The sequence below is a fragment of the Chroicocephalus ridibundus genome, chromosome 9, assembly GCF_963924245.1.
Source record: "Chroicocephalus ridibundus chromosome 9, bChrRid1.1, whole genome shotgun sequence".
Lineage (NCBI taxonomy): Eukaryota > Metazoa > Chordata > Aves > Charadriiformes > Laridae > Chroicocephalus > Chroicocephalus ridibundus.
The window spans coordinates 32,817,964-32,838,483 of NC_086292.1; the positions used below are offsets into that span (position 1 = coordinate 32,817,964).

A 20,520-nucleotide genomic window follows, 5' to 3' on the forward strand; every position below is an offset into this window, starting at 1 on the left:
AAGACATTGTTTTCAGTTGCTGTGAACTTGGTTGAACTTTAACTATTTGTACTGAAGCTATCGGAATCAGATTATTTTTTTTTCAAAATGCTTGAGAAAAGACTTTAAAGCTCCAGCACATCTGTCTGTAGAGCATTTTCACAACTCTTGCCACTTGTGGCATAGATTATGCATGTATGTGATAACCGCAGGTCAATTAAATTTGTCCCCTTACATCTTCAGACGGTCACAGAATACTCAACATAATTCTGCCAGTCCAAGGAATTTTTGTAGCTGTTAATCACAATTGAACTCAAAGCCGTGACTCTGATGCTGCTCTTGGTGACTGGCGGGCCGATGCCGTGTCGCACCAGGGCAGGAGAGCCGCGGGGCAGCTGAGCGGGACCGCGGGGGAGGAGGAGCACGTGCAGAGGCTGGGTCTCAGGGCCAGCAAAAGGTGCATTTCCACTCAAGCGTTTGGAATGCTCAAGGCAGTTCTTTGAGTGTATGGTTGCTTGGGTGCAGTGATAACTACCTGAGGAAAACACCTTCCCTAGATCAGGAGACAGGTGTGAGGTTTAATCAAAGCTATATCCATACTCGCTGGGCATACGGATAACTCATTACTGCCATTAGAGACACCCAACAAACTGACTGGTTTCTTGTGAAGCATAGGACATTTGAGATAACATTTTGGGCAACTGGGACTAAATATGTCCAACCTATTATGAGTAAATTAGGCTTTAGCAATCTTTAGTCCTCAGTCTTTTTTTCAACAAAAACCTGCAGCTATTATAAAACTACACTTTTCTTGAACGCACTTCGACTCCTGCACTATTTGTGGTAGGCAGCGGCATAAGGAAGTGGTTGATCTGATGTCAGAAGCAAAAGCCCTATACAGGAGTAAAATAAATTACCAAGTTCATTTCCTGAAGTAAAAATGAAATTACTATTTAGTTTTCACAAGCCTCTGTTGTGGAACTAAAAAGTAACATTATGTGTAGTAATTTACTTTTTCTTTTCAAATGGTCCTCAGTCTCTAAATTAATGAAGTTTGTAAAACTCGCTAAAGTATTTAACAATTGCCAGCTAATTTCAGTTTTTAAAATAAATGCTAGGTGAAGTAGATTAATGTATGCCTCTGTTTAAAGGTCAGTGTTGTCCAAACCAATGAATTTTTAATAGTGAAGAATTGCAGCTTTTGATCTCTGGGTATAAGGAAAGTGGTGTGGGTTTTGTTGGGTTTTTGTTGTTGTTTTTTGGGTTTGTTTTTGGCTTTTAACTGCTGCACAATATTGTCTGTTTTGGAACAATAGTTTTCTTTTTTTTCCCTGGAGTGGTGTTCATTAAACTCCAGGTTTACCCAGAAGAGGTGTATAACTTGAAACAGGTAAAGAGCTAGGGATTTCTTGGTACTACAGACTTAAAATTGTTGTACCTACAAGATTTATAAAGGCTTCTCTTTCCCCCCTCCCTTTTTCTGTTTTAGGTGAAATTGTGGTAAATGAAGTAAATTTTGTAAGAAAATGCATCGCAACAGACACAAGTCAATATGACCTGTGGGGCAAATTGGTTTGCACTAACTTCAAGATTTCCTTTATTACGGATGACCCGATGCCACTACAGGTTTGTTGCCACTCACATCACTACATCATGACAACAAATGCCATAGGTAAAACGGACTTGATTAGAATACAGTGAATCTGTCTCAGATCTGGTATCAATATGCTACCTTCTAAAACAAAGCAGGCTGAATGATGAGGTTCCGCTGTCCTGTTCTGAATGTGTTGCCATTCCATCCCTTCATTGAGAGTATCAGAACAGAGCAAGTTTGGTGTGGAAGTACAGCCAGCTCTGCCTCTGTTTATGGAGGCTTCCTTGAGAAGTGGTTTTACAAAAGGCAAAGCAGGAATTATATAAAAACAAGTTCCTCCTTGAAGAAGGTAATTGCAAATGTTCCTTTGACTAGACAAGCGTCAGATCAGCAAAGTGTTTAATGCATCCAAGTTTTATTGGCATAACTGATGGAGGACAACTTCAAAAAAAATTAGTTTTTGACATGAAGTAGTTGTCAAAACTTATTTCTGAAACGGAATTAATTTTTTTTTTTCTTTTTGTCATTACAGTAATCGTTGGAGATTTTTTTATATTGTGTGGATATATATCTTTTTTTTTTTACACTTCTGAATGTATTGAATTTCTGCCAGCAATTTTTGAAGCTAGTAAATTCAGTGCAAGTAGTGGGGTTATTTTGCATACTCCCCTGCGTACCAAACAAACTGTTTGGTGTGCATTCACAAGAGAGCTGTTTCCACAGCCTCTGATTGCCTGCAAATAGGCAAGGGTGCTACGTGTCAGAAAAGTCTAGGCATGCCTGATTTTTATCATAGTTTCTTCAAAGTTGTGCTGCATATCTGGTTGTGAACTGCAGAACTGCAATTAATGGCTGTGAGTTCATGTGTTTCAGAAATTCCATTATAAAAACCTCCTCCTTGGTGAACATGATGTCCCACTAACATGCATTGAGCAGATTGTCACAGGTATGTCAAAAATAGTTAAGCATGATGAAGGCTTTAAACTTACTCAGTTCAAAGCTGTTAACTGCTTGTTAGGTTGTGCAGAGTTGTTGACGCTTAAAGTTTTATGTCATTCATCTTCGCTGATTTGAAAATGTGATTTATTTAAAATTAGGATAAAAGCCCTAAAAGTTGAATAAAGCTTGAGGTGCGTGGCAGGACACATGCAGGTGTCCTAAAACACTTGAGTTCACTGGAAGTACTTAAGTTTAACCCAGAAGATCCCTGCAACCAGGCAGCTATGTCAATTAATCACTCAAAAGCTATGTGCCCCTATTTTCCCAGTTACCACAAATTAAATCTCTGTGGCATCTCATTCTAACTTTTTAAAATTTAACGTTCTCTGTTTCAAAAGGTGAAGAGACACAGCCTGTCTATGCAGGTCTGGACCAGCTGGCAATTTACAATACTTACGTTCTTGAGTTTTATACAAGAAATAAGGAGTTAATCTTAGTCTTAACTCCAGCACTTTTTTTTATACATCCAAGTAACAAAAAACAAACAAACAAACAAACAAAAAAAACCAACAAAAAACCGAAAACATCAGCATATGTGCCGTTACTATGCATCAGAAGGGCATTGCAGCATACACAATTAACGGGGAGCAAAAATTGCTCTTGGGAATACTGCGTGTTAATTCCTTGCTTGTAAAGTTGATGGACAAAAGTAATGTGGACATACAGGAAGCAGAAATTCAGCCACTTGTTTGAAAGGTCATCAATCAGCAGGAGCATCTATACATTTTCTACATCAATTGAACAGTTGAAACACACTATTAAATGCAAAGAGTGCTGGTAGCAGCATTACTGTATCTGTTTGAGCCAGTCTTGTGTTGTATAGTTACAAAACACAGTCCAATAACTTCATCTTTTCTTTACAGTGAATGACACCAAGAGGAAGCAGAAGGTCCTTGGTCCCAACCAAAAACTTAAATTTAATCCAACTGAATTAATAATTTATTGCAAAGACTTCCGTATTGTCAGATTTCGTTTTGATGAAGCGGGTCCCGAAAGTGCAAAAAAGGTACCAAATCTTATGAAATCTTGCCTTGTAGTCATTATACGTAGCAACAGCGGTGCTAATAAGAACACTTTGGTTTATGTTTTGATAGGCAAGTAGGGGGGAAGAATTGCAAATTAATCACATTCTGTTACAGGAGAATATCTAGATTTTTAGAGTCTAAATTGTTAGGTAAAAGATTTAACATGATCTATTAAGTGTTCCTTTTCATATAAGATAAACCTGCATTTCTCCCCGTATCTGTTGTTCTTTTAAAAATTACTGATTCAGTAAACAAATTCTTTTAAAGACTGGAATTGGAATACTGCATTGCAGCTGTGCAGCAGATGTTTACATTTTTATGGAAAATGTTGGAAACTTGGTTACATTTTCTGAAGGTCATAAGCTTAATTTACCCATTGGTAGAGTGAACTGTCTTATATATATGCACTTTGTGTTTGCTTCACACAGCAAGTCACCCAGTGAGGTCTTGGGATGACCAGTTTCTCTAATCTATATAAATCTATCTGCTCTTTCTCAACGTTTTCTTAGAAAAGACTTGCTTGCCTCATGAACAAGAGGAATTACTTCTGTCTGTACATTCCTAGAAATTTCATTCCTTCCCCAGCTTTACCACTTGTCTTAAACCTCAGCAAAATCATACAGTGTCATTTAACGTGGTAAGGTCCAGGTGAGTTTCTGCTAATCAGAGACGGTTAGTTGCCATGACAAGGTTAGCTCGCCAGCTTCCTCCTGGTTAGGTGGGATGGGTTGTTTGAGTTAGAGCTCCCCTGACCTCCCCGCACCCCTGCCTGGCCAGGCCTGGCACAGCAACCCTTTCGTAAGAATGACCCAGTTTGCTCACAGGGCTTAAGAATTCCCCTTCTCAGTAGGATAACGTTTGGGCTTAACCCTGTAAGTCCTAAGAACCATCTGCCCAGACATACGTCTGTGTGCAGCTATCAACTGAGTACCTGATGAACCAGTTCATCTCTTCTTCGCCTTTTACCCTCTCAAATTGATCCCTGGGCAGAAGCCCAGCATCGAAGCAGGCTGTTCTTTCCTTGCTACTTCCCTAGGCTCCTCCCTGCCTGCTGCCTTTGCTGTTTGTAACCTTTCACGTTTGGCAATCTTTCAGCAGTCAATTCCCTTTCTCAGCTTCTCCGAATTCTCCCTGGAGCAGCCTGACTACTGCAGTATCTTTATAGCAACTGTTTCTAATTGGCTGTCACAGCTAAGGAGAGCGATCAGCCTGGAGGAGGGAGGAAGAAAGCGTAAACTCAGCAACTCATTAACGTTTTTTGTGCTGCATTTATTCACGCAAGAGCAAAAAGTGAAACCTTTTTATGAGGGCGCTTGCTTTATACATTTGTAATTACATGGTCTAACGTGATTTCTTTTGATAGAAAGAACAGCTAGTTCTAGAGATCCAGAAGGATCTGAATCTGTGTGGTTATAAAGATAGTACTGGTGGTCACCAAAAGTGTAACAGTCGCCATTTCCAAATACCATATGCTTCATCAGAGGAGTGGAAGAAAACTTGTGTGGCTACTATTGCAGTTTTGATGCATCAAGCAGGTTACTGCAGCTTTGTGGGGGTATTTCACAGGACCACACTTTTCCTGAAGGGAGATAAGATTCTGTAACCTAATCTAGTGTTTCCATAATAACGTTATTCTGTTAGCATTAAAATATAAATGTCTAAAACCATGCGGTCCTTAGATCAGGTTTCTTCTGGCAGGATTTTGCTTAAATTATTTTGGGATGCTGGTGAACACAACTAGAATGGTCTTACACAGCATATGGGATGGGGTTATTTTGTTCTTTCTGGCATTTAAATGGCATGCTAGCACCACACTCTTGAAAAGTTTTTATCTGGTTTCTGTTCCTGCCCTTCAAGTAGTACATATTAGCAAGGTTGTCCTGATCTTTAAAAACAAAGAAAGGTGGTCTGGCCTCCTTATAGTTCTGAAGAGCCACTTCAATACATATTTACTTCCAGCTCTTTTGTGTCTGTCTGGAAATAATTTCGTGTGCATAACTTTTGCAGGGAGGGCCGAGACTTAAAGTATGACTGAGCTCTGATGAGAGGGAATTCCTGCTCTTCTCTCGGGCTAGGTGTGCTCCGTCGCCTGCTGACCGACAGCATGTTGTAGCAGAGAACTGACCGGGGGGGCCTGTCGATCACCTAGTCCTCCTTTCTCTATAGAGCTGCCAGGATTAGGTCAGGTTAGCTGGGGATTTGTTCAGTTGTGTCTTGAAAACCACCGAGGATGGAGGAGCCTTCTCCCTCTGTGGGTAACCTGTTCCAGTGCTGCATGTTCTTCCTGACACGCAGCTTGAATGTCCCCAGAAGAGTTTCTGTCTGCTGCCCATTGTGTCACCAGGCAAGACTGAGTCTGTAACTACCTTCCTAGTAGTGGCTTCCTGCAGTCTCGTTACTGCACAGTAAATGAGCCCAGTTTCTTCAGAAGATTTATTTCAGGACCGTAGTCATCTTGGGTAGCCCATCGCTGGACTACCTCCGGCTTGTCTGCTTTCCTTTGTACCTGGGGACCTAACCTCCAGTCACCACTTTGAGAAAAATCAAAATAATTGTCAGCTTTAATTTTTTTCTTCACAAATTTGCTTATGCTCATTTTGGAGCTAGATATGAAGACCTCCTGCGTGAAAAATGAACTGGATAAATTGTGCTTATGTGATTTATGAAGGTTTTCTCGGGTGCTTAGTGCTAAAAAACTGCAGAACTCAGAATTCCTGAATGGAATCAGTGAATTGTACAGGCTATAATAAAAATCATGTGTGAAGTATTTATGACTGAAGTTTTTTTGGATAAGGTTTTTTTCACTTGTTTTTAAAATAAGCAGAGGGGAAGGTGATGTCACGGTTAGCATTGCAATCTCAGTTCTGTAAAGCAAGAGACCTGCGTGCTTTATAAATCATAAATAGCTTCCTTTGACAAACTTTTCAGAAGTACAGTCAGCTATAGAAATCAGACCAGGGAGATTTCTAACTAAATGTCATCCCGGTAATACAGAGGAGTATCATCCTATGAATAAAGCGCTGGTAGGTCAAAATGAAGTACCTACCTACTAAAATATATACGTCGAACCATGGGAGTGTAAATGTCTCCAACTTGCTGCCAGGTGCTAGCAAATGCTCTGTTTAAAGCAATAGTTACAGAAATAAAAACAATACACTTGATAATTACTATTTAAAAATGAGCTTTAAACATATGGAATAGTTACAAGAGAACAGATGCTAACTTTATGCAGTTTCATGCATAGTGCCTTGAACGCAATGGAAGTACTCAACAGCGTTCAGTTACATAAATCGGTGTTGGCAAGGAGAGTGTAATCTGTCCCTAAGGAGGTGTCTGTATTTGCTGCCCAGGGCAGAAGGGGGAATAACCCCCGCTAATGACGCCATCTCACTAGAACAGAGGGCATTGATTAGGCGACTGGAACATCTCTCTTATGAAGAGGGATTTGGATCTTTTCAGTCTGGAAAAAAGACAACTGAGGGGGGATCTTATCAACGCTTACAAATACTTAAAGGGTGGGTGTCAGGAGGACGGGGCCGGGCTCTTTTCAGTGACAGGACAAGAGGTAATGGGCACAAACTTGAACACGGTACATTCCATCTGAACATGAGGAGGAACTTCTTTCCTTTGTGGGTGGCAGAGCACTGGGACAGGCTGCCCAGAGAGGTGGTGGAGTCTCCAACTCTGGAGACATTCCAAACCCGCCTGGACGCGTTCCTGTGCCACCTGCTCTGGGTGACCCTGATCTGGCAGGGGGGTTGGACTAGATGATCTCCAGAGGTCCCTTCCAACCCCTGCCATTCTGTGATTCTGTGTATTCTGAGTCTCTTTTAAAAAGTGAGAAAAGAAGGCTCCATGTTTGAGAGCTGTCAGGCTTCAGACGTGGACAGTCTGTCCGATGTGATTACATAGAGGTATGATGCACGGGTGATGGTAGAGCTTTCAGTGGTGTCTTTCTCTGCCTTTAAGCAGAAACAAACTGGAAGAACACATTGAATTTTGAGGTGAATTCGTTTATTTTGGGATAAATTATTATGAAGAAGCTTAAAAATCCGTTCTATTAGAAAAATACCATCACCATTAGTTGCAGCTAATACGTGCTAACATACTGTCTCAACATTAATCAGTCAAGTAAACATTTCCTTCCTCGTTTTTATTAATGGATATTTGGAAGACAAGAGTTAAGGATAATGGAGGGAATGGAAACTCGTACTCATCACTATTTAGCAGTTTAATTCTGTTTTGTCTCTAAAATAAAGCTATAGAGTCTCCAAAGGAAGGAAAGCCAGATGGGTGTGGGAGGAAGCAGAGGATGAGGAAGCGGAGAACGGGGAAGCGAGGGTAAGCAATCTGGGGAAGGCTGAAGTTAGGCAGCGTGAAAGAAGAAGCATTTCACATTCCTTAAAGGAAAAGGAATAATTTTGTTCCTAAAATCACAACAGTCAAACTGAAAAACTTCTAGCCACTACAGTACTTGACATTAGACTAAGAAATTAAAATGTATGAGAAGGTAAGGCTTTAGATCTTAGGATTTTAGCTGGTGGATAGCGTGTCACCTCACCACACATGGATCTTGGCAGTGCACCAGAGTGGCACACACCCTATAATCTCCTGTTTCCTAAATATATCTCCTTTTTCTCAGTCCCTTTCTCTTCTGGATCTCCCTCAGTTCTTTTCCTTCAGGAAGCTTTTTTAAATGAGTGTGAGAGCAGTTTCAGAACACATGCTTAATCAAAACAGAAGGGAAATTATTTATCTCAAATCTTGTTTCCTGTGCAATCAAAACGAGCCTTCTCACACGTCATAGCCCTTGGGATGGAGCGGAACAATTTTTTCCTAATTGTTATGAAGAATAATATGAAGCTCAGAGTTTTGGACAAATGGTCCTGACCCTTTGTAATGATTTTTTTTTTTTCTTCTTTTTCAAACTTCTGTATTGCCTTGTTTTAATTGTTTATACAGATAACAAAATTGGTAGTATCTCAAGACAGTGAGAATGCATGAGAAGACAGTATTATCTTTATGGTCTTTGGAACGGGATTGGAGGGCGCGAAGAAAACTTTTCAGAAGTAAGCTTATCTAAAGGTGTTCTAAAAAGTAGCAATGTATTGTAGTAGTTCTCTTAAGGCTAAGGAAACCTGTACTTAGAATTCAGACGCATTCTTGTACAAACAAGATATGTAAAAAGTTATTTCAGCTTCTGAAATCCTTGTACTGTTTTCCTCTCGTGCAGGTTGCTTGTACTCAAACCAAATTAACTATTGTGTATAGCTGGTGTTGGAATCTTTATAGAAGGAAAAAAAAGCAGTCCTCAATCAGACAATTCACAGCTCAGCAGCGAGGAGGACGTGCACGGTGGTTAGGGCTGACAGTCTTGTTACCTGAAAGATTATTTTCCCAAGAAGAATTCCTGCCTAGGGAGATGAACAGATTCTGTCCGTGGGACCCGATCTGGTCCTGGTTGCCTGACTTCCTGCTACAGGTGTCTGCTCCGAACGGGAATGGCAGTAGCAAGGGAATGGTGCCCTTCCAGTGAGTTCCTAAGGCAGGTAGCCTGGCTTAGGGACACGGGTGAAGTGCAGGGCTATGCTACCTTAGCACCTCTTAAATATGGCTGTTCAAAACGATCTTTTCCAAGAGCATTAGCAATATTTGGAAGCTCTCGTCCTTGGTAAAATTCCTGTTGAGGAAGAGGAGGGCTTGCCCTGAAAGTAGCATTTATTTTTCTCAGGCAGGGGTTGAACAGGGGACACCGACATAGGGAAGTGGCCTTTGTACTCCGAAATAATTACAGCCATTGTGTTTACTGCTTTTAATAAATGAACTTTCCAACAAGCAGCCTATTCTCTTGTTATTTGACTGAGCCGAAATATCTTCAGCTTTACACAATTGTAAATTGGCAAAAATACCAAACATTTTTCAGTTTGATATGAGAACATTTCCTGTAAAACATGTTTGTCTTCCAATTTAAGAGCTTTCTACTTATGATGGTAATCTGCTGAGATCTGTGGAATGTGCTTGTCTTTTGGAACTTTCAGACAATAAACCTACTATATGGATTTTGTGAGGAATAAACTGAAAATTAGTATGTCTTTAATACTTTTTTAGTGTGTATATGAGTAGAATTTGTCTAGCATGGGAAAATGAAGGCAGTAGCAAGATATATATATATATTTTATTTTTTTTTAATAACTGAAATAGAGGTCCTGTACCTGTATTGTAACCCACAGGTGGCTGTTTCACCCATGCAGTACCTGGTAGTGGGAGTTATGTCTATACCGCGGAACACCTGGGAGCATTTTTCTGCTGCTGGGTTTAGAAGCACAACTGTGGTCTCATATTTTTGGGAACCAGATCTCAACGCTCATCATCTCTCCCACACAGTCTTACCCCTCTTTAACACAGCACACACATACTTTCTTTCTTAAATGTGGCAAGTAAATGACAGAGATTTCAGCTGCCGCTTTTAAAAATAGGTTTTACTGTATTTCTATTGTGTTACTTGGCGGCACAATGGAATTTTTTAATGTCTTGCAGATCATCCTTAAGCCTCAAGAGCAGATCAGCATAGGCTTTTCATCCCCCACTCTGTAAATGAAGACGAGGAGTAGCTCTGTTATTATCAGTTACTGTAGTGAAAAGTTGCGTAGAGAAATGGAAGTCCAAATGTGTATGCACACAGATTTCCATTTTGTTTCATTTGTTTTCATTTTCTTTCATAGGCAAAAGTAGTCTGTTAGAAGAAGCCAAGTATTATGGAGTAGCTGGCTTCTTCAGCTTTGATTTGTACACTTAAATCACAAGATTTAATAAAATGTGCATGGCTTCCAGTTACTTCATGGTAGTGACTTAAAAGTTTTACCAAATCCTGGAAATCAGCTTATAAATGTTCATTTGAGAAGTCATGCTAGACTGTTTCCCAGTGACGCTTTTATTCCTTCAGTTCTGTGTTGTGCAAATCTTTCTTTTACATCTATGACAATAAGAAAACTTTCCTTCACTAACAGAAAACAATTTCGTGGATGAGCAGAATTTTTTTCAAAAATAACATCCAAAACTGCTAAACAGTGAATAAATTGTGTCAACATGTTACCGAATACAAAAAGTCATGGAGAGCTGGAGGGAAGGAAGAAAAGGGAGAGGAAAAATTTTAGGTGGTAATAATGTGAACTTATACTGTGTCCCTAATTAAAAACTTCGACACATGGAATTTCTGTATCTGAGCATGTAGAATAGAATTTTGTATTCTATAGCCTCCTCTTCATTAAATATTTTCTTTAGAGATGAGGCAGGTACATTTTAGGAAAATGGAGAAGCAAATACTGAGGGAAGAAGGGAAAGCTCAAGACTCCAAATAAAGTCCTGACATTTGGAGAATAGTGCCAATCTCTACTTGAAAGGTTTTCTTCTTCCTGAATTTGATTCTTCTAGGGATTAACGATTTTGTCAGATCTTTTATGATTGTCCACATCTAGTGAATATCCACATTTAAAGAGATGTCTCTCTCTCAGTTTAAATAAATCTCTACTGAATTTCCCTTTCCAGGGCAGGGCTTGTGACTCACCCTTGTTAAACCTGATTAACGCCTCAGATTGTCAGAGGCAGTGTTGGAACTTGCCATAAACCTGCAGGCATCGAGAAGTTAGGGGTGGGTTTCTTTGTGAATGAAATCCAGTCACCTGGGACAGAACCTACAAGGGTTAGGCCAGAACTGAACGAAGCTGACATCTTGCTCCCCTCAGAAAGTTTGGCCGATGTTTCAGTTCTCGAGATGAGCTGGGACTGGGAGGGGGATGGTTGCTGGCATGTTTAATTAACTGTAGATCCTCCACGCTTGGCAAAAGGTCCTACCCTAAAAACTCACTTTCTATTGAAATTGGAGATTGGTGGAGAATTTTTGGCCTGCCGTTCAGCTGACAAACTACAAGCAACTAACATGAATAAAACATCTCCCACCATGAATTACTTGTAACAAGTAACTTGGGGGGAAAAGCTGTTCTTTATTACCAAACAATTTGCTTTCTATTTATATTCATCAATGCCCTTCCTAATTTTGGAATACAGCTTAATGAGATGCAGGATTGACGTAGGTCCTGGAAGTCTTCAAAGAGCAACCTCTTGTTTTCCCTTCCAAGAGCAGAAATTTTTGAAGGTTGAGTTTTGAGTAGCACAGCCTGGTAAGCCTGATGCCTATATGGGGTGAATTAGTGGAAAAGATAATAAAAATGTAATTGGATACAAAGCCTTCATTAAATATACTACTTTAGGGAAGAACCAACGGGGCTTTTGTAAAGGGAAGTCATACTTCAAAATCCTCTTGGCCCAACTGACAACTTTGTAGAAGAAATTTCTGTCAAATGCTGTTGAACAGTGATACCAGATTTTAGTTCAGGAAGTGCCTGAACTGTGAACTGTTCAAAAACGTAATGATAAACTTTCATTACGTGCTTGCTCTGTTTTTCCCCTCTTCCCCAAGCATCGATGGCTGGCCGCTGTCAGGAGCAGCATGCTGGGTTGGACCTTTTGAACCGACTCAGTATGGCCATTCTTACGTTCTTCTGCTGCGTTGATAAGTACTCTTTAGTTAAAAAAAATAATATCGAAAGACCAATTACAAATGAAATTTGGCTGTACTGTGGTCGCCACCTGTGTGTTATACTCTCCTTTTTCTGTTCTCCTCCTTACTTCTTTCTATGTGCAGGTGGGCGGGCACAACTCAGTAGCGCCAAGCCCGTGCTTGTCTCTGTTGATACGGAGAATCATGTTTAGGGGTGTCTGTTGCAGTCTGACATTTCTTGCAAAACCTTAGTCTGCCCTTAATCAGTTAATCACTCTTGAGATGGTCAGGAACTCCCCTGCTATGATTACAGTAACGGTCTCTCAGCAAATGCGTTTAACTGTATAATTCACTCCTCTCAAATAAAATATGGAAATAAAACATCAGAAGACTGATTTTTAACTTTTTCTCTGTGTATTTCAGGCTGTCATAAATTTTATGTCTATAAGTTAACAGTAATATATGTTTTTTTCCTAGGTGTGCCTTGCAATAGCTCATTATTCTCAGCCAACGGATCTCCAGCTTCTCTTTGCATTTGAGTATGTCGGGGAAATGTATCATAATCCAGGTAAGTATGACAGTAGTTAGATTTTTTTTTTCTATTCCATAATATGTAATTTTAGTATGACTCTTGTCTAGAAGCGATGGCAAAAAGCATTTGAGGCTTTCTCCAGGGGCAATAAAATTGGCTTGTCCTGCACCCAACCTCTTACTTTCAGTTATAAGTCATTCATTGTGATAGACATTAACGACCAAAATCAAAAGAAATGTCTTTCCTGTCTGAAACAAACCAAAACTACCTATGTCAGCACTTATGTCAGCATGAATACTCATATTTCTCAGTTCACGCTTCGATCCTCCTATTGTATGTCTATATCGGTACTCTAGGTACCTCGCTAATCTCCCATCAGGCAGGCTTGTTCACCTGCCCTTCTTTTGGGAATAAGTTTCTCTTCTGGTGGTATTGCAGGAGGATTTGTGCAACTTGGGACTCCAAACCTTCTTTCCTAGAGGCTTACTAGGCAGTTCTTACCACTCAAAACCTCCACCACCCCTGCTGAGTTGGAGCACACCCTCTCTGCTCAAGGCCAATCTCCAACTGAACCTTGTCAGTTAGGTAAGCCTGAAAAAGATGCCTTTGGAACTTGATTTCTAGTGTAATGCTGTGCGGTCACTGCTTAGTGTTCCCCAGCCAATACACAGCTGAAAGCCATCAGTTCTAGTGTAACAAGCCTCCAAATAGAGAAAGTGCCATTGATGTAGTTCTGTGGTACTGAAATACTCAGCAGCTGGCATTAAAAACCACTCATCTGCCAGTTACAAAATTTGAATGTTGTGGAATTATGAGCTCAGGCCTTCAAATTTGCACAAAAATGCATGTTTTTCATGCAGGTGCCTACATGACTGCCCTGTGCATGCACAAAAATAAGCGTGCGTGTGATTCTGTTGCACACATAATTACATACATAATTTCTTACCAGATAAAACCTGGGTGATTATTAAGGTCCACGTACTGTAGCATTATAAAGTATTAGGGAGGAAGCCAATTTGCAGATAAAATGTTAAAGCAGAGTGTGAACAAAATGTTAGTCTGTCACAGAATGTCCTTTGCTCTGTCCTTAAAATACTTATTTGCTGTATGGAAAAATGCCTAGTGGAAGAATGACATAAGGTGGGTAAAAAATGTTGTTCCTCTGGAACAGCAGAGCAGAATGGCAGAAGACAGTTGTTCTGCTGCGCTGCAGTTGCTGGAGAAAAGAGTTTGAAATCTGCTGGGTTGGGCTGGGTTTGTTGTGGTTGTGAACCCTGCTGTCTGTAGCGTAGATCTCTGCCTCTGCTCTTACAATTCCAGCACCGTGTTTTATGACTCTCTACCCCTGCTTGTCCCAGCAAAGGAAGAGTTGAAACACTGTCTTTTTGCTTCCCGAGGAACAGAAAGAGCCTGCATTGCTCTAGTGTACATGTGCATCATTTTTTCCCAGGCTATATTTGATAATTACGTATCCTGCCATTGAACAGTAAAATTATAACTTTTTTTTGGTAATTCTATTTCTCTGTATGCTATCTGAACAGCTACTTCATTCTGATTTTAGTCCAGTTTTCTTCTGAAAAACATAAGTAGTCCGAATACTAGTGCAAGAATGAAGTTGATAGATACAGAAAGCAGAAACCAGGCAGTCACGGAGGTGCCAGCAGAGCCATATCGCTGTATTCTGCTTTGTTTGGGCAGGCACTTACACCTTCACAGGCTCTTGCTAAAGCGAGGAGCTTTCGTGGGGAAGGTAGTAGGGCTGAGTCTCAATTTACTTCACTTTCATGTAAAAATCTACTTCTAAGTGTCAGGAAGCGAATTGTGGTCTCCTTTGACACAGCTGACTGCCTCCCTGGCACCTAAAGAATGACCACATCCTTCTCTATTACTGACAGAATGTATGATCTTCTTGGTCCCTAGCCACAAAAGGGTAGGCCATCTTTTTGTGTGGATATAAATATATATATATATTTTTATATATATATATTTTAAAAAGTATATATGTATATTTTAACCTGGCCTTCAATTTATTTTATTTGCTGCTAATACAGCAGTCATTTCTAAGGAAAAGCTGTTGAAATTACATAATTTTTATTTTGCCTAATTAAGGTACCTAATTAAAGGGTAGCCTGTAAAGGGTTCATGTTTTTAAAACGTTGCTAGCTTTGGCATGTTCAAGAGAGAAATCCTGTGACTGAAGATAACATTTGTTCCTGAGTGTTAGTATGTCTTGCTTTCTACCAAGCAGCACAACATACCAATTGTATGTTGCTTCTTTGTTGAAATTGCAGGAAAAAATACATTTACTTCTTCACGTATTGCCAAGCTGTCATTAAATCCCTGATCTGTTGTAATACAAAAATAGGTAACGTTAGTCCTGACGCTAGTGACTCGTTCTCGTAATTAGGAAGGTGAAGAGTTTGATTTTTTTCTATTTTTTTTTTTTAAATGCGCATTGATGAATTTTTTTTTCCTAGCGAAGAAGGTGAATGGAATAGACCCAGGAGGAGGTGGCGGTGGCATCGGCAGTGCCAGTGGCCAGCAGACACCTTTGTTTGAAACTTACTCTGATTGGGATAGAGAAATCAAAAGGACAGGTGCATCAGAGTGGAGAGTTTGTTCAGTCAATGAAGGTTATATGATATCTACTTGGTAAGTTTCTCTTATAACGCAAGTAGAAGAAAACAAGGCAATTATACTGTCTTCTCCTGTCTCCTCTACCAAAGCCTCCGTCCTGCCTCACTGTGTGCTTCACCTCTTACGTGTGCCGCTCTCTAGAGAGGCCCTCGGCTGAAAGATCCTGCAGCTGGTGTCATTAAAGGAAATGTCATATTTTGGCATCTGTTGCTTTCATGCTTTTGTACGTCCCTCTGAAACATGCAGTTTCTAAACAACTAGGTCTGAGCTGTGCCGACGATATGTGAGATCGCGCAGACATACAGCACAGCCTGCGGTATTAGGGGCTGCTGCATTAGAGTTTATCAGAGTTGGGAAGACAGCTTTGCAACAAGAGAAAAGCTGATAAAAGATGTAGGGAAAAGTAACCGTTTGTATCATTTTTTCCCCAAGCCTTCCAGAATATTTTGTGGTCCCGTCTTCCTTAGCAGATCAAGACCTTAAGCTATACTCCTACTCTTTTATTGGGAGACGAATGCCAGTAAGTGTGGTCTTTATTCTATTACTGTTCTTGATCATTGGACAATATTAATCTTAAAGATATGTGTGCTGGTTAACATAGTTTTGTGTGTAGCATTCAGAAAAAGATTTCTGTGGAATAACACTAACCTGCATTATTTTGTTGTTTCTTTTGTGGTTTTTTTCCCATATTAGTTATGGTCCTGGAATCACCCTAATGGAAGTGCCCTTGTAAGAATGGCCAACATCAAAGACGTATTGCAACAAAGGAGAATTGATCAAAGGTGAATGATTAGTTACGTTATTCTTTAATCAGACGCGTAAGATAACACAAGTGGTGAGTGTGTACAGAGAGCAGCAGTTGGTAATTGAGCGGATACTGGCTTCATAACGTTGGAGTGCAGTGGCTTTTGAGCTGCTGCTCTACGAATACATTGGGGCACAATTTCTGTTCAAGGCACACTTCAGTTTCGAATACTGAATAATTGCTCAGTTTTTAAGGGATGTTTACTTTTTAGGCAGCCAGTCATTCAGATGACAGGATTTATTGATAAAGGAGCAGACTTTTATCTGAAGAACAGATCTTCTCTGCTGATGTTTCTGTAATACAACTTGGTGGAGATTTTACCTTCTTAATTTGTTTGTGGCATTGGGAAATGCAGCTCTGTAGATTCAGTGCCACAATGCATATAGTATTTCTGTGAAGTATTTGTCATTCACTGTCCTTGATGAAAGACGAAGGCATTTAGAGCCTTGGATAAGTAGTTACTAGCTTGGTATTTTTCGTTCTTTGATTTAATTGGTAGGGTGATTTTTTGTAGTAGTACAAACACTTGCATTGTGTGTTTGAGGTTGGAGCTCTGAGTTGTATTTGAAACCCAGTCAGATTTCCTGGATTTATAAACTTCATATATGATCTGTTTATGTAGCATAGACAAGTCTTACTAAAATTTGTGGAAAATTAGAGATGTTTAACTGTAAGTCAGCCTCAGATTTTAATTTCCCAAATGTGTTGTTTTAATGATCCAGTGTTTCCGGTTTTTTTATTTTGTAACTAGCAGATACCTATAATATTTGAGTCGATACCTTTGTGGCAGGAGCAATATATCTCCTGAATATAAACTAGACAACTTTTTTTTTTAAAGAAGGTGCATGTTTTATGTGGTTTTAGTTGTTTGCAGCTACAGACTGTGGCATGTTTCTTGAAAGACTGTTTCTCCCCTCTGCAATAATAAAATGGCTGACTCTTTTTCCTACTTAGGATTTGTAATGCGATAACTCGCAGCCATCCCCTGAGAAGTGACGTTTACAAATCTGATCTGGACAAGTGTCTCCCCAACATCCAGGAAATCCAGGCTGCACATATCAAACTCAAACAGCTGTGTGTTAACGGTATGCTGGACTCTCCTTTCATGGCGGTTATTTTATTGAAATAGCACAAATTCTAATAGATCTGGCTACCAGGAAGAGTTATTTGAAGCTGTTCCACAATGTAATTACTTTATTTGTTGCAGAGCCTTTTGAAGAAACTGAAGAGAAGTGGCTGTCCTCGCTGGAGAATACTCGCTGGTTAGAGTATATCAGGTTTGTACCACTGATAAAACGATGGTTAATGAGATATGAAAAACTTTCACCACTGTAGATAAGCAGGGGATCAGTTGAAGGATTCTCTATTTTAATATATGAGTTAGGTAAATACAGATATCCCAAATTTTTGTTTCTGCTAGAGTGTGAACCTGTTATACTAACTGTTGTATCACTTTCTTTTCCTGTCTAGATCATTTCTTAAGCATTCTGCTGAGCTTGTGTACATGATGGAGTGTAAGCACGTTTCTGTAGTTCTGCAAGGTAATACAGCCATTAGCATGCTGTCAGTCTGAGCGTCAGTGTGATAATGTAGATAAACACATTTAGATAAAATCAACTGTAATCTTTCTACATAAACCCCATTGCCTCTAAACATTTAGGCATTTGAGGAACTAGAAAGGAAAATAATTTTGTTATGTATCTGAACTGTAGTACAGTCCATAGCGTCAGACCAATACTTCACTTCAAGTCTTTGTGGTGGTTTTTATTCTGCTAATGGTACGATAGAATCAAAACTTTATGGAGAAGTTTTGTACGGGGTTAATTGGGCAAATAGTCCTTGCATAAGCAATATCAGTTCTATTCAGAGGTCCTATATACAAAATATTTCACTCTCAGTGGCTGCTGTTGTGTAAGTGCAAACAGATATTCCAAGAAAAAAAAAATTTGCTCATATCAAGATCAGAAATGTTGTAATTTCTGTAATTTTTACAAGACCGTTCAGCTGGTATATCCCGCTCATATAATGGCCTTCCTAAAACTGCTTCAGGGTGGAAAATACGTTGAAAATTTCCAGTGACATGAACACCCTCCTTCTCATCACAGCTTGGTTTAAATACCAGGCGCTTGGGTGGGTATTTTGTTCTTGATGAATGCCCTGTTGTGCTGGATACCACAGCAACATTTCTGTAGGATGAGTCTCAGTTAAAAGAAGAGGTGGTTTTTTCTTCTAGTTTTGTTTGAAACTATGAGAACAATTACAGCAGTTCTACAGCATGTTTTAAAAGAATTTCAAAGACAAACAATAGACCTAGTTGCCACTTTTTGCGATCTAATCTGTGTATGTGCGTATATACCTTATCTATTTCATACGTTCTGTGTGTTATTCACAGAGGAAGAGGGACGGGACCTGAGCTGTCTTACTGCTTCTCTCATTCAAGTCATGCTGGATCCCTATTTCCGAACAATCGTTGGATTCCAAAGCTTAATACAGAAGGAATGGGTCATGGCAGGATATCAGTTTTTAGATAGGTGTAACCACTTAAAGAGATCTGACAAAGAGGTAAATGTGAATTGTATTTGTATGTGATAACAGTATCTGGTTAATAGCAACCTGAACATTTATTCACACAGAAATCTAGAAGTAAAAGTATTTTTTTATACTTTCAAATGTCATGAAACCAATGTCAGAGAAATGAGTCCTTGTCCAGGATGGAGAGATATTTTCTTTATCCTCTGTAGCCATGTGAGAGTCGGTGAAACACCAGGTGCAGTCAGATGTTGCTGGGTTTTAATGTGGCCTCAGTGTTACACAGGATAAAGGTCCAACTGTTACAAATGCTAGTGCAGCCCATGTTTTAAATCGAAATAAAAGGGGGTCAGGAGGGGGTTTAGAGGGGTTGGTTGTTTTGTTTGTTTTACCACGGGTATGTGTTTTCATCTCTGTTTTTTGGAATGCAAAGTCACATCAATAGGCAGTATTTTTCGAAGTGTTGAGCTGATGGAGAAGCACTGCAGCTTTATGAACTGATATGCAGCTGCCAAACAGATTAAAAGAGGGTACCACAGTGCTTGGTTTTCAGTATTTCCAGCTAATCTTATTTAGGCTCTTCATTGCAAAGGAGGGACTTGTAATTGCAGTTGGAAAAATAGAGGACCCCCCAGGTTAGCAGCCTTTTTCAGGGACAATGCTCCAGTCATAGAAAAGCAATACCCCCAGAGAGCGGAGCCCACGGCTAAATCGAGCACTAAGCAGAGAAAACGCACGAAGGGATAAAGAAACTGAAACTTCAAGGGGGAAATAATGAGAAAGCAGGTATTTTGATCTAGGAAAGGATGTTCAGAGGAGTGAAACTACGAAGAGGAAAATATTTCTAAAGCTTTATGTAAGTGATAGTTTATACTTTTGCCATTCATGGGCCACTGTGGAACGAGCTAGAAAGTGTAGAGCAAAGTTAAGGTGGCTGAATCATAAGCTCTCCAGTCATTTCAGACAAGAAGGAAGTATATACATTGTGAAAATAAGGCTAAGTAGTAAGGAAGGCTTGTACAAGCACTAATTTGGAAATTACGAGGGACATACAAGAGGGCAGAAAGCATTTTTGCAGCTACCTGAGAATGGAGAGAGGCCCAGAAAGAATTGTCTGGCTTCTGACAGAGAAGGGAAGGCTGTTGGAAAGGGAATGCGGACAAAGCCAGTTGCCACAGGGGCTTGTCAAAGTGGCTAAACAGGAATACAGAGTATCACAGTTGCATAAAATCATAAAAAATACAATACAAAATACAATACAAAAATACAATTTCCTCCAAGTTTACCCTGTTGAGAAACACAGCGGAGGTATAGCTACATACTCTAATGGAGCATTAACTGCAAACAAACCGGTATGACTTGGGAAAAGCTTCTGTTAAATCTAACAATTCTCTGTTTCTTTTCCCAGTCTCCTTTGTTCTTGATGTTTCTTGACTGTGTTTGGCAGCTGCTGGAACAATACCCAGCAGCCTTCGAGTTTTCTGAAATGTACTTGACCATATTGTACGACAGCGCACGCATCTCACTGTTCGGCACCTTCCTTTTCAATTGTCCTCACCAGCGAGTAAAGGAAAGCACTGTGAGTATGAAGTGTTACACCTGCTTTTCAACCAAGAGACTTCAGCGTGCCCCTCTGGAAATAACACCCTCCCAGCTAAATGGTATTCCTTTATATTTTTTAAAATGTCACGCTCTGTTCAGGGCAAAATACTCAGCTCCCCAGACGAATATGATCAGAATGTCCTTTCAGGTGATCTGTGCATAGAGAGTAACTAACTATTCAAGAAGAAAGTCTTTTGAATTTCTTTTTCTTTTTTCTTTTCCTAGAAAAGCATACTTATTGTACAATATTATTTGTACTCC

At 39.8% G+C, this 20,520-nt stretch overlaps 1 protein-coding gene across 4 annotated transcripts in view; it reads left to right on the plus strand.

Annotated features, from left to right (window-relative positions):
* The window catches only part of MTMR10 (myotubularin related protein 10), a 40,733-nt gene that overhangs the window by 13,855 nt on the left and 6,358 nt on the right, over nucleotides 1-20,520 (plus strand). For all 4 annotated transcript variants that reach the window (XM_063347152.1, XM_063347153.1, XM_063347155.1 and 1 more), the window contains 12 exons: nucleotides 1,469-1,605; nucleotides 2,447-2,519; nucleotides 3,436-3,578; nucleotides 12,632-12,722; nucleotides 15,164-15,338; nucleotides 15,756-15,843; nucleotides 16,017-16,105; nucleotides 17,083-17,213; nucleotides 17,336-17,405; nucleotides 17,599-17,669; nucleotides 18,521-18,690; nucleotides 20,066-20,236. In XM_063347152.1, coding sequence (XP_063203222.1) covers nucleotides 1,469-1,605; nucleotides 2,447-2,519; nucleotides 3,436-3,578; nucleotides 12,632-12,722; nucleotides 15,164-15,338; nucleotides 15,756-15,843; nucleotides 16,017-16,105; nucleotides 17,083-17,213; nucleotides 17,336-17,405; nucleotides 17,599-17,669; nucleotides 18,521-18,690; nucleotides 20,066-20,236 — 1,409 coding nt within the window. The remainder of the gene's footprint in view (nucleotides 1-1,468; nucleotides 1,606-2,446; nucleotides 2,520-3,435; nucleotides 3,579-12,631; nucleotides 12,723-15,163; nucleotides 15,339-15,755; nucleotides 15,844-16,016; nucleotides 16,106-17,082; nucleotides 17,214-17,335; nucleotides 17,406-17,598; nucleotides 17,670-18,520; nucleotides 18,691-20,065; nucleotides 20,237-20,520) is intronic.